At 34.2% G+C, this 13,878-nt stretch overlaps 1 protein-coding gene across 6 annotated transcripts; it reads left to right on the top strand.

Moving 5' to 3' along the window:
• Positions 1-75: 75 nt before the first annotated feature.
• On the top strand, positions 76-7,185 carry LOC107905943 (phospholipase A I). Of its 6 annotated transcripts, none has more exons than XR_005913949.1 (18): positions 76-860; positions 1,133-1,280; positions 1,496-1,574; positions 1,661-1,814; positions 1,910-2,122; positions 2,226-2,471; positions 2,538-2,700; positions 2,780-3,040; positions 3,126-3,244; positions 3,550-3,711; positions 3,843-4,035; positions 4,119-4,255; positions 4,526-4,664; positions 4,767-4,973; positions 5,068-5,542; positions 5,643-5,843; positions 5,947-6,036; positions 6,550-6,737. XR_005913949.1 is itself a non-coding variant. In XM_016832741.2 (18 exons), the coding sequence occupies exons 1-18, from the start codon at positions 336-338 to the stop codon at positions 7,009-7,011; spliced, it is 3,981 nt and encodes a 1,326-aa protein (XP_016688230.1). In that variant the 5' UTR covers positions 76-335; the 3' UTR covers positions 7,012-7,185. The 6 variants fall into 6 exon arrangements, 4 of the variants coding, with proteins under 4 accessions (XP_016688230.1, XP_040949887.1, XP_016688233.1 ...); XM_016832741.2 differs by having other exon boundaries at positions 5,636-5,843; positions 6,550-7,185; XR_005913950.1 differs by lacking the exon at positions 6,550-6,737 and having other exon boundaries at positions 5,643-5,845.
• The last annotated feature ends 6,693 nt before the right edge of the window (positions 7,186-13,878 follow it).

Here is a 13,878-nt window from a genome sequence, read left to right on the forward strand (position 1 = left end):
CCAAGATGACGTCGTTTGGCGGATCTCTCCGATTAATTGTAAAACGACAAAAAAACAGTGTCTGACGAACAAAGAGGCAGTTGATTTCATAGGAAAAAAAGAACATAAATACTGTTTCAGTTTTTTCAATCACTCTCTCATTTCTTATGGCTCCCGCCTTTTAATCTCTCTAAAGTTTAATCCTTAACATTAAAAAGAAAAGTAACTTTATTTCCACTTTCAATGCAATTTTTCTTTATAATTCTCCATGAAGAAATGCAAATGTGAAACAGCAATTAAACCGTTAAATCGGGATCACAGTTCTCTTCCCCGCGCATTTTAACTGTCCGATTACAATGTCTTGGGGACTAGGATGGAAACGTCCTTCGGAGACCTTCCGTTTATCTCTAAACTACGGATACGAAGAATCGACGGAAAAACCTCACCGCAAACCCTCGTCACCGGTTATGACTTCCTCTTCTTCCTCCTCCGCATTGTTAGCGTCTACAGACCTGCAAGACCTCGGCTCCAGGATCGATCTGGATTGGGTGTCGGGAGATGACGACGACCAGGTGGCGCTAAGGCTGCAATCTCAGCTGATGGTGGCGCTTCCAGCGCCTCAAGATGCGGTGGCGATTGAATTGAGAGAGACGGCAGAAAATGTTGTGAGGGTGGAGATGAAGGTGGAGAAGAAAAGGGAGCCCTTACGAGCGGTTACAATGTTTAAGGCTGGCGGGTCGGGTCAGCAGAGTGATGGAGTTGGAGTCCTGGCTCGATTGTTAAGGTCAGATTTGGTTCCTTCTGGTGACGGGAGTCCCACCGGATATGATGACCATTGGAGAAGTGTAACTTTGCTTAGCCTGTGTGGATGTGGTTTAGCGGTAATTACTTGTTTTCCTTTACCTTTTCATCGGTGATAGATATTTATATATTTGCAGAAATGTGGGAGCAATAGAGTGCAATAAAGTATAAGGCTACGTCTAGGCTGTTTTTAATTAATAATTGATTTTTTCATTGTCAACAATACAAATTGGTATTGAGAAAAAGTGGGACCATAAATTTTTTTAATAAATATTTGAACTTTTATCAGGCATGTTTCTTTTCCTTTCCTTCTGTAGTTTGATGCTCACTGGTTGCTTACTTTGTGATACAGACACTGCCTATCGAGTTAACTCGTTTGCCAGTTCTTGAGAAAATATACCTTGATAACAACAAGCTATCACAGTTACCACATGAGCTTGGTGAATTAAAAACCTTAAAAGTTCTTAGGGTCGACAACAACATGCTTGTTTCGGTTCCTGGTAAGCCTAATCTTGTTTTTACATTTAAATTACTTTCCTCAAAGTTATACTACCATATCAAGTTCACAACTTGCAATACAAGGGAAAATTTGTTCTCATGATTTTGGAGGGTCTAAGCCAATGATGTTGGAATCTACCATATTTACCTCAGTGGCCATTTTCCTTTTTCTTTCTTTCTTTCTTTCTTTTTTTTTTTGGGGGGGGGTGGGGAGCAGTAGAGTTGAAACAGTGCATCGGGCTGGTGGAAATATCATTAGAGCATAACAAACTTGTTCGGCCTCTTCTTGACTTCAGGTCACTTTATTGAACAACCTATTTCTTTTAGGCTAGTGAATATATAGCTTTCTCTGGTCTAATGCTTTTCTCCAGTTGGATGGCAGGGATATGGCTGAGTTACAAATTCTGAGGTTATTTGGTAATCCACTAGAATTCCTTCCTGAGATTTTGCCTTTAAGGAAGCTCCGTCACTTGTCTCTTGCCAATATTAGGATTGTGGCTGATGAAAATCTAAAATCGGTGACTGTGCAAATAGAGGTACAGGTCAACCAATATTAGCTGTTTGTATGCTCATGCCTTTAAATGAGCATAATAAATATATGAAATGAAGTGCTTCTCTTGTCGTGTTACAGATGGAGAATATTTCTTATTTTGGTGCGTCTAGACACAAGCTCAGTGCCTTTTTCTCTCTCATATTCCGTTTCTCCTCTTGTCATCACCCTTTGCTTGCCTCTGCACTGGCCAAGATAATAATGCAAAACCAGGGGAATCGTGTAGTTGTTGGTAAAGATGAGAATGCATTGCAGCAGCTCATAAGCATGATAAGTAGTGACAACCGCCATGTGGTACACTGGCTATACTTTCCTTTTATGAGGTCACATAGGGCATCATCTCTTTTTCTTTTCCCTCCCTATTTTGCACCTTCTTTATAGTTCTGTTTTGTCCCAGGTCAAACAAGCCTGCTCTGCTTTATCAACTCTTGCTGGGGATGTTTCTGTGGCCATACAATTGATGAAATGTGACATCATGCAACGCATAAAAAATGTTATGAAGTCTCCTGCCCCAGAAAAACTGATTTCTGTGCTGCAAGTTGTGGTCACACTGGCCTTTGGATCTGATACTGTAGCTCAGAAGATGCTAAACAAGGATGTTTTGAGATCATTAAAATTATTGTGCGCCCATAAAAACCCAGAGGTAACTGTCTGATTATAATTGACTCATATATTGAACGGTTAGGTATAATTTAACCTATCCAATCAGGTGCAAAGGCTTGCTTTGGTAGCTGTAGGAAATTTGGCCTTCTGTCTGGAGAACCGCCACATTCTTGTCACCTCTGAAAGTCTGAGGGAACTTCTCATGCGCTTGACTTTTACACCTGAACCACTTGTTAATAAAGCTGCAGCTCGTGCTTTGGCAATTCTTGGTATATTTTTTTGGATTTGACTTTTTTTTCGTTTAGAATCTTAAGATTATAAGATTATCTGATTATGTTCTTTTTCTAGGAGAGAATGAAAGTTTGCGACATGCTATTAGAGGGAGACAAATACCAAAACAAGGCCTACGCATACTCTCAATGGATGGAGGTGGCATGAAAGGTCTTGCAACTGTGCAGATCCTTAAAGAAATTGAGAAGGGAACTGGAAAGCGGATACATGAGCTATTTGACCTTATATGTGGAACATCGACAGGTGGTATGCTTGCTGTTGCCCTTGGTATTAAGTTGATGACCTTGGAGCAGTGTGAAGAGATTTACAAAAAGCTTGGTGAGTATGCTGCATAAATATTCATTCAATAACAATTTACTTGTAGTTTATTTTTTTACTTTATTCTCCCATATTGGTTCTGTAGGAAAACTTGTTTTTGCTGAACCTATGCCAAATAACGAATCAGCAACTTGGAGGGAAAAGTTTGATCAGCTTTATAAAAGTTCATCACAGAGTTTCAGAGTTGTTGTACACGGATCTAAAGTATGAATCTCTTTTATGTATACAAAATTTGTGCATCTTTTTTCAATGACAAGTTCCTCATGTCTTGCTGGAAAATGTATGTGCATCAGTATGCATACAGGGATATGCATGAATAACTGTGTGAAATTAGATCTCAAACAAATGGGATTGTCCTATTTTCTAACCAGATAATTTAGGAGCTTTTAGGGGATTTACAATAACTTCTGGAGGTGTTCATTATACCAATAATTCAAATGGGCCTGTTTGTTTTACCTTTCAAAGTATCATTTGCTTTCAACAAGACATCATAACTTTTAGTATTGCAGCACAGTGCAGATCAGTTTGAGAGGTTGCTAAGGGAAATGTGTGCTGATGAGGATGGCGATCTACTAATTGAATCTGCTGTGAAAAACATTCCAAAAGTTTTTATTGTGTCAACTTTGGTGAGCGTGGCACCAGCTCAGCCTTTTTTATTCCGCAATTATCAGGTTGAGGTCAAGAGTTCCTTTTTTATCATATAATATGAACTCTTTTTGGGTTCAAGTATTTTCTTGCTTATATATGGTAATCTTGTTAGCTGTATAAATTTGTTACACACCTTTTTTTTACTACTGTGCAGTACCCTGTGGGAACACCTGAAGTGCCTCTTGCAATATCTGAAAGTTCAGGAATCGCCATTCTAGGGTCTCCAACTACAGGTTCTCAAATTGGCTACAAACAAAGTGCTTTTATGGGAAGTTGTAAACACCATGTGTGGCAAGCTATAAGAGCATCTTCTGCTGCCCCATATTATCTTGATGACTTCTCTGATGGTATTTTTCTTCTGTTTGCTTAGATCAACTACACCTTTTAAGAATGTCTAAGCTTTTTAACCTTTATTTAACCATTTGTGTAGATGTGTACCGCTGGCAAGATGGTGCTATAGTGGCAAACAATCCAACTGTCTTTTCCTTAAGAGAAGCACAACTTTTGTGGCCTGATACAAAAATTGATTGTATAGTTTCAATTGGTTGTTGTTCTCTGCCTATTAAGGTAATTGCTTTGCTTTTGGGCTTTTGCCATTTAAGAATTTTTCATGATATTGCTCTAAGTATCCATATACCTTTACCAATAACCATGACCCTGAACTGCAAATCACCATTTCACGAGGATATTCCTGCAGAAGAATAGGAAACAGAATAGGTGCTTTTATTGATGGTTCAACTTCTACGTGTATGTGGTTCTGATATTTTGCCTAACTGGATGATAAAAATCAAAAGACTTCAATTTCATAAATTCATGATTATCTCTTCTGTGTTATAGGCACGAAAAGGTGGTTGGCGTTATCTAGATACCGGACAAGTGTTGATTGAGAGTGCATGCTCTGTGGATCGAGCTGAGGAAGCTTTGAGCATACTGTTGCCTATGCTCCCTGAGATCCAATACTTTCGGTTTAATCCAGGTACAAAAATTTACAGGTTCATTATGGCTTTCACGGTTGTGTAACAGCTCTTTAGTTAAATAATTATGAACTTTTCACTATTTTATATGGTTGCCCCTGGAGTTGATGAACGTTGTGACATGGAGCTGGATGAGACTGATCCAACAGTTTGGCCGAAACTGGAAGCTGCTGTAGATGACTACATCCAAAACAATTCAGATTCCTTAAAGAACGCATGTGAAAGGCTTCTTCTACCCTTTATACATGATGAGAAGTGGGCAGACAATTTGAAATCTCCACATTTTATGAAGGCAAAGGCAACAAATTCAGGTGTTGAATCTTGTTGTTGTTAGTTGTCATGTGCTCTAACTTTCTGGATGCTATGCTAAATCTTCTCAAATTCATTTTTCTTGGTCTATACCAGTTCTAGGTGAAAGTAGCCCTTCATTAGGTTGGAGGCGAAATATACTGCTTGTTGAAGCTTTGAATAGTCCTGATTCGGGAAGAATTGTGCACCATGCTCGGGCACTTGAGTCATTTTGTTCAAGAAATGGAATAAGATTATCTCTTTTGCATGACATATCTGGAATTTCAAAGGCGGTACTGGAAAAAAGATTTCCAACATCGTTTACCTCTCATCTGATCACTGAAAGTTATCCCTCAAACCCTCTTGTTTTCAGTCTTGATGTTGGCTCGCAAAGGCTTGGCCGAATTGACATGGTCCCACCTTTAAGCTTGGATGGATCTGGAAAAACAGTTACTTCACCCCCAGAACTCTCTCCTGAACCCAGGCAGCTTTCTTTACCTGTACAGTCATTACACGAGAAGTTACAGAATCTACCACAAGTGGGCATTATACATATGGCACTTCAAAATGACTCCATTGGCTCAATATTAAGGTCGAAAAGCCTTTCTGTTTTGTCACATAATTTGTGTGTGTAGATTATGCCCTAATCCTAACCTTCTAACCTTATAGCTGCTACTTTCTCTAGTTGGCAGAAGGATGTGTTTGTCGTGGCTGAACCTGGAGAACTGGCTGATAAGTTTCTACAAAGTGTTAAGGATACAATGTCCTCTGTGATGCAGAACCAGAACCGGAAGGGTGCATTACCTTTTGCTAATATTGCTGATTTGGTTCACTGCAGACCATACTTCCAAGTTGGAAATATTGTCCACAGATATGTTGGACACCAAACCCGAGTGTGATGCTTTTCTCATTTGCTTTGTAATGATTTCATTTGCTGTCAATTTGGCGTTATCAAAACTAATGAACTTCTGTTGTGATTTTTATGATTTGTTAAAGGTCATGGAAAATGATAAAGAAATCAGGGCATACATGTTTTGTCGTAACATACCTTCTTTGCACATAATACCTGAAGATGTTCGTTCCACGGTATGTACGTGGCTTTCATTTGATTATCTAGTTTACCAGTCAAAGCACATGATACCTGAATCCCGATGACATCCATTGGATAATTTGTATTTCCCTTTTTCACTCTTGTTAACTTTTGCATGGAGAAATAATTCGTTGTTAACCTCCATGTCTATTAATGTTCTGTGTTCTGGTTGTCTTGTAAGGCCAATATCTCATTTAAAGGTCTAGTGTAATTTCCCTTGGTCCAATTGTATAACTTTATGGATCGAGATGACCTTGCTAGAAATAAGATTACCGTTATTTTTTAGCCAAATTGCAGTTATTCTGGATGTTGTAGGGCCAATGTTCAGCATATTCAAAAAATCCCACTTTCAATGGCAGCGGAAGTCCTTTTTTATATGTTTTATGTTATTTTATTTCTGTTCTCTGTGGATAATGAGCTATGATATCCTGAAGAAAATTGTTTTGGTATCATTTTGCTGAAAATATTTTTTTCTTTTTGACAAATTGTGCTATGTTGAATAATGCTAGGTTGGAGCTTGGAGGGACAGGATCATAATCTTCACCGGGACTCATGGTCCCACTGCAAATTTGATTGAGGCCTTTCTGGATTCTGGGGCAAAAGCTGTTATATGCCCCATTGCTGAGCCCCAAGATGTGTCAGTGACAACAGTTACTGGATCAGGAAAGTATAACACCCCCGAAAACGGAGGGTTCAAGATTGGTGCAGAAGATATAGAAGGTGAAGAGGCTGAACGTATCAGTCCAGCAAGCGATAGGGAAGACAACGACTCGGAGAAGAATGGAAACCACCAAACTAGCGGTTTCCGGGACGAAGAAGAAGAGGAATTATCAGAGTTTGTATGTCAGTTTTATGACTTGGTACTGCGTGAAGGAGCAAGCGTGGATGCTGCCCTGAAAAATGCTCTTGCCTCCCATCGGAAGCTGAGGTATTCCTGTCACCTTCCGCGTGAAAATGAGCTTGTCAAATAAATCTCATTCAACATTGAAAACTAGAAACAAGTAATAAAACGAAGGCAGATGAGGCAGAGAGAGAGAGAGAGAGAGAGAGAGAGAAAATAGAAAATATCAAGTGCATGACTAACTCCTAAATTTATTTTCTATCATTCATTATAGGTTAAAATATACTCCTAGTTCGTTCCTATATTTTTCATGGTTTGAGAATTTAGTTTTATTTTTTTATTTTATTTAAAAATTCATATCCAATAGATAGCTCTGTTAAATTTTTCTGCTGACATGGATTTTAGGAAGAAAATTATTTGGTATTTTACGTGTCATTTAAAGGGTAAATTAGAGAAGTAAAAAAAACTAACAAATAAAGGCAGTAAAAAGTTTCGTAATCTTACAGAGAAAAAGCTTTGAAATCTTGGAAGAAAAACCTTAAATCCAGTCGTATTTTATGATTTTTAAGTGAAATACCAAACTCATTTTCAATCCCTGATATTCAAATTTAAACCCAATCTAAAACCTAACTCCTTTCGAGAAATTTGAATCTGGAAGCTAATCCGATCTCAACCTTCAGTGGTCTCTAAATCTCAATCTTGCAATCTTTTGCATCTGAGATTGCAAAAGATAAAAATAAACCAAGTTTATCAGCTTGAATCTGATAGTTTATGTGAGTGTGGGTTTTATTTATATTTTGGTATTTATATACAGTTTATATGTATAATTTATGTATATATAATGGGTTAGGGGTTTCAATAAAAACCTATAAAATACAAAAAGGGTTTAACATTTCAAATAATTTCGATTCAATGTTTTGGGCTTGGTTTCTTTGTTTTTCATTTTTAAGATTAGTTGCAGAGAAGATAATAAAATGTTTTTTACGCCATATTTCTCTGGTTGAGAAGAAAGTATTGAAACATGTTTCTATTCCTCATTAATTTACATTTTAAATGACATGTCAAATGCCAAGTAAGTGTTATTTTTCTTTCTAAAATCCACATCAGCATAGTTAAATAAAAAATATATATAGACTAAATTCCTAAAACTAAAAGTAGGAGGACTAAATTCTCAATACACCAAAAGTACAGGGACTAAAAGCATATTTTAACCTTCATTATATTAACAAGAAGTGTATATATATTCATTTTCTTTTATTGGAAATATGTATATAAATTGAAATTTCGTCTTAGCGCCTGGCGATAGCCGTTTTCGTGTGTTGTAACCTAGCCAGTGTTTGGAATGCAGTTGCTGAAAACGACCACAGATAGTTACCATTGATGGTAAGGGTGATGGATTGAAGATGATGATTGCTATATAAAGCATAAACTCATTAAATTGATCCTACATTCTATTTTTTTTTTTTAGAAAATGATTTGTTTTCCTTTTGATGAATTACTTGCTCGAAATAGAGAGAGAAAACTTTATTTCTTTTTTATCATTATTACTTTCTGATGATCTTTTCACTCAGCTCGCTAGAGCTTCAAATCCCCTTATGTTCATGTTTTTTAAACTGAAAGAAGATTTATAATTGAATATGTCCTATTTTATTTAAATGGTTAATCCTGACGTTAACATAAAAATGCTACCTAAAACTTTATGGGGGGGGCAATGCAGGGCAATATTGCGAACACATGAAGTATATGATTATGTTATCCCCATCCAGTGCTCCAATTGTGCAGAAACCCATACCGACCACTTTTATTAAAAGTGCTTAAGACTAAAATGGCTTATTAAAGTAACCTCAATTGCCATATCTTCAAAAAGATCACCAGGGCCACCATTTTCTTCAGCGACAAGGTTCCATTAATAATACCAGTATACCACTTCGAATGCACCAAGTTTTTCTCACAGAACTCCTGTTGTGATAGGAACTAGAGGAACTGTGGGATCACTACTCGAGAAGGAAATTGAGTACTTTACCAAGTTTGAGTTAGAGGGACGAGGGAGCTTTGCCTTTTGGACGTCGCATGGACAAATAGTGGAAAGGGATTGCAGGAGTGGTCATTCAAGACCTAGTTTCTGGCTGGCAATGGAAGAGGTGGCAGCGGATTCCGACCAGCGACCAAGCCTATGTTGCAGATAAATATGAATCAGCTAAAGAAGATTCCTGGTTTCAGTTACAGGATCCTTAAAAATGACGTGTATAACTTTCAGGTTTAGTCCATGTTGGAGGCAGCCTCTTAAGTTGGATTTTTAGGAACCCACCCTTCAAGCCCAGAGCTTCGACTTCTCTTCGTAAAAACCAAAACCCATGGTTACTCTTTTTCTTAGAGACACAATCATGTTGAACTGCGGCACAGAACCTTGGAGGTTCCCCTATGTATGGTTTCGTTATCTGTCATGCACAATCTTTGAATTGTATATGCTGATATACTTACAAAATGAAAAACACCCTTTGTTCTGGTTGGTCTTGCTTTCAACTGCTAATCTAATCAGCTCCCAACTTTATGAAAAATATTCAAATCACTTAATTTGAGAAAAGGGAATGAGATCCATGTCAAGATTTTGTATTCTTTTTACAAGTATCATTGACATTAGAGGAATCCTGAAATATGATGTTCAGATAATGCCATAACAGCTCCAATTGGCCTCCTTCTTTTTGTTACTTTCACTGCCTCTCAATATCGCTTACTGCAATTGCAAGAACTTGATAATTGATAAAGACCCTTTACAGGGTACTTCTCTTCATGTGGGGAATCGCCATCACTATCAACTTCTGCCGGGTCTTAAATAATGGCTCTGCCTGCAGATTAAAAAAATTAATTTAAATTGATGAAACATGATGATCAAGTTGTTAAAACATTAATTATACAAAATATGATTAATTTATGTAAAACTAATTTAATTTTATATTAATGTGAGTGCATCCTTTCTAGTAATAAGTAAGAGATGATGAGTTTTTTTTTAGCTAAGCAATGAAACAATAACCATAGACATGACTTAAAATCGAATTTTGAAAAAATTAATATTTATAAATCATAGAATAAACTTAAAAGATACCTTAATTTCAAAACGTGAAGTTTTGTTACCAAAAATAATTGATTATGAAATCCATTTAAATACTAAAGTAACCAAGCTTTATAATCCGTTGTCATATCATTTCATACATATCAGCATAAAAATGTTAACACTTGTAAATTAAAATTGTACAAATTTTAAAAGTGTTTAATTTTTTTATATGAATGTAACACCACAAAATCTTTGTTTCTTAACAATTAATATAATATTTAAAATTATTTATAATTCTTTTCCATTTTTTAAATAAAAAGATAATGTATTTTAACGCACTCGAATTCATGTTTTTTTGCATTGGTAACAATGTCAATGCCAACCGAGCAAATATTCAATCAACATCAACCAGTATAATTGTATCCTATATTTGATTTAAAATAATATACTAAACAATTTTTTGTAACTTAAATTCAATTCCTAATTTTTTTAATACTTATTTGTACAACATTTAATTTTTTAAATTTATCAAATACAATCAAAATTGAAAATATAAATTCAAACCGGACCAAAGCCAGGCGAACTGGATCGAGAGGAGCGGACCCCCCGCCAATGAATACATTTCTGGTTCTTGTTCGGCATTGCTGATCCTTTTGAATTATGATAAGATAAGATAATGTGCTTCATTAATTGTAGCCTTCTCTTTTTCTATGTATGCAGACGTGTAATTTTCGTAGCCAATCAACCGTGTCTAGAGGCTTACGTGGATAGCAAAGGCCAAGGGTTCCAAAGAAATCAATTTCTTTAAATATGTTCATCTAATAAATATAAATAATTTAATGCCTTAACAACACAACACTAGATAAGACATCAGTTTTATAAAAGATAAAATAATTTAATGAGATTTTGGTGTAGAGGTGCTCATGGGTCAGGCCGGGTTCGGGCTGGGCCCATAAAAAATTCAGCCCGGTCTAAATATGGGCATGAAATTTTGTCCAGGCTCGACTCGGGAAAAATCATAAGTTTGGGCCCGGCCGGCCCGGCCCATTTTTTTAATAAATACCAAAAATTTATTTTAAAAATTAAAAAAATATTTTAAAAATATTTTAAAATTAAAAAAAAATTAAAAAGTATTTTAAAATTAAAAAAAAATTAAAAAGTATTTTAAAAATATTTTAAAATTAAAAAACTTTAAAAAAAATAAATATATTTATTATATCGGGCCAGGACAGACCCGGGCCAAAAAATAGTGCCCGAGGCCCGGCCCATTTTCTAAACGGACCTCATTTTTTGCCGAAGCCCATATTTCGGGCCTATATTTTTACCCAAACCCTCTCATATTTCAAGCGGGCCGTCGGGCCGGGCTGCCCGGCCAATGAGCACCTCTATTTTGGTGACGGGACATTGGATTATCTTTAAAAAATTTTGAATTGGTATTGGTAGGGAGTCCACAAGCTTTTCAACAGTAAAAACGTATTGTTTCTAAAATGATTATGTTCAATTTTATTTATTTCGAAAAGAGTTTATTATATCACCCCTTATTTGATATTAGTAGATAAGAATAGTACCATTTAAACTACATTTATTTTTATAGATGAGATTTTTTGTAACTTCTATAAATTCAATTGCACTCTCTTCAAAGTCGAGGAACAAAATTTGAATATATAAATACGTTCAAACATAATACTTCCATTGTTAAATGGTTGGTCGACTCTTAATAAACTACATTTTAAAAATTTCTAAAAAAAAACTCGATGTTTTCCCAACAGGCTTCATACCCAAATTTAATCCCTCGTCATTTTATTATGATATAAAAACAGAAGGTTGCCAGAAAAAAAAAAAAGCATGAACTACTATGCAATTGTTTAGTTGAACATGTCATCCCATTTATAATTACTGTAATATAAAAAGAGAAAATTTAATAAAACAACACTTATTGCCAAAAGAGGTGATAAAACCGAACACGATAGTGCCTCACTGCCTTGTTTGTATTAATAATATAAATAAATAAATAGGAAAGTGGGGGAAATTCAGAAGACACCGCCAAAACCGTCCATGAGCCACTGGACACGTCATCGATATGGCGCAGTGAAGAAACTTCGCGTCAGAAGCTGTTAACGTAGTACTCCCCGGTTCTCACTTCTCCATGATTGTGGGACCCCGTCTCTCGGGAATCTCTTACGGCATATCCCATCTACCACACCGGCTATCCTCTTACTTGGCCTTTCCCTTTTATATCATCCCATTTTCATCTCCGGTTCTCCATTAATTTTAATCAATAAATCTGTGATTTGGAATTTAATATTTTTAATATTCAATTAGATGCTAACAATTGAACAAATGTACCCAAAAAGCACTCCTAATCACAATATTAATATTTCAATCCCTCGTCATCTTATCTATGCTGTTATTTATTAAAATTTTCATTTGATACAAATTTGAAAAAGTTTTAGTGTATATTTTTCTTCAATATTAAGGGTTTAGAAAATATTATAAGTCATAATAGTAGTAGCAATTGTATAAAAATTTTAATATTTTTTTATTATTTAAAAAATTATAAAACCATTACAATAGAATAAATTTAGTGATGGAATATGTACTTAAATTCAATCATACTAATCAAATGAGAATATAAAATCACCATTAATAATATTATAATAATTTTTTTTATATAATCAACATTTTGGATTATTTGAGATTTATGAAATTATTAAAATTTTGTTAAGTTATAATTTCATTAATAAAATATAATATGTATAATATTTTTGTCTTGTTTTTATTATGGATGTAATTATGTATAATTTATTTAAATAATGGTTCATCATTTTATGAATTCATATAAATATTTAAGTTTAGAAAATATTCTACAATACCAACTAAATTATAATTCGGTTAGTGTGAGCATTACTGTCAGTACAAAAAAAATATAAATTTGAGTGTGTTAAAACTTATTTATTCTTTTTTATTGTATTAAAAAGAAAAAAGAAAAAATATTCTACAGTAATTTTAAATTATTTATTACATCAGATTTTTAACTTTACAATGAAAGGATAAATGTATAGTTCTGTCCTAAAATGAGTCAATAAATTAATTATTACTTTATATATATGGAAAAAATTTTATCTCCTAAAATTGGTTCCCTTGATATCTATACATTTGTACTTATATAGCTATTTCCATTAATTAATTTAATATAAAATTATATAATATTGATTATCATTATCCGAAAAAAAAAAGTGAGGATGAAAATCTCACATCACTATAATTCAAGGGCTGCATTGTAATGCGATGATATAAAAGAGCTCGTAAAGTTTCACTAAAATTTTAAATTATGTTATTACATTTGTATTTTTATTTTTTTATTTTTTATATTCGTCAATATTATTTTTTATACTTTTAAAATTTAAAATTTTATTTTATTCAAATAGTAACAATAAATCCGTTTGGTTAAATTTTACTATTAATCATGTATTATGTGTAAAGTTATAGATTTAGTCAATATTCGTTAACAGGATTATTCTTAGCCGCTATATTTTCTAATTTTTAAAATTTTAATCTCAATGAAAATGATAACCGTTAAGTTCATTAACAATTCTTTTGAATAATATATGAAAATAGTAAACTAACATAATATTATACATGCGATAATTTATTTGTCGCATTAAAATTTAACTTAATGAATTTAATAACTATTATTTGATCCAGACTAAAATTTTAAAAGTGCATGAATTAAAAATAACTAAATTAAAGCACAAAAATTAAATCCACAATTTATATATAATACAGATACAGATAAAATTTAACCTTCAATAAAATGTAGTTTGAGAGGAAATCCAACTGCACCTTTAGTACGAAAAGGTTAACTCCCTAACTATTTTTTACTTTGTAATTTAAGTGTATGTACTTTTATTATTATTATTATTTATAAATATGTAAATAAGACAT

This window comes from Gossypium hirsutum, chromosome D05 (genome assembly GCF_007990345.1).
Source record: "Gossypium hirsutum isolate 1008001.06 chromosome D05, Gossypium_hirsutum_v2.1, whole genome shotgun sequence".
Lineage (NCBI taxonomy): Eukaryota > Viridiplantae > Streptophyta > Magnoliopsida > Malvales > Malvaceae > Gossypium > Gossypium hirsutum.

Excerpts from the sequence above, each read along its gene's own strand:
- LOC107905943 (XM_016832741.2), top strand. The coding sequence starts at position 336 with ATGTCTTGGGGACTAGGATGGAAACGTCCTTCGGAGACCTTCCGTTTA. Across the intron at positions 2,123-2,225 it reads GTAGTGACAACCGCCATGTG|GTCAAACAAGCCTGCTCTGC; the intron begins GTACACTGGCTA and ends GTTTTGTCCCAG. Across the intron at positions 5,543-5,635 it reads TCCATTGGCTCAATATTAAG|TTGGCAGAAGGATGTGTTTG; the intron begins GTCGAAAAGCCT and ends TACTTTCTCTAG.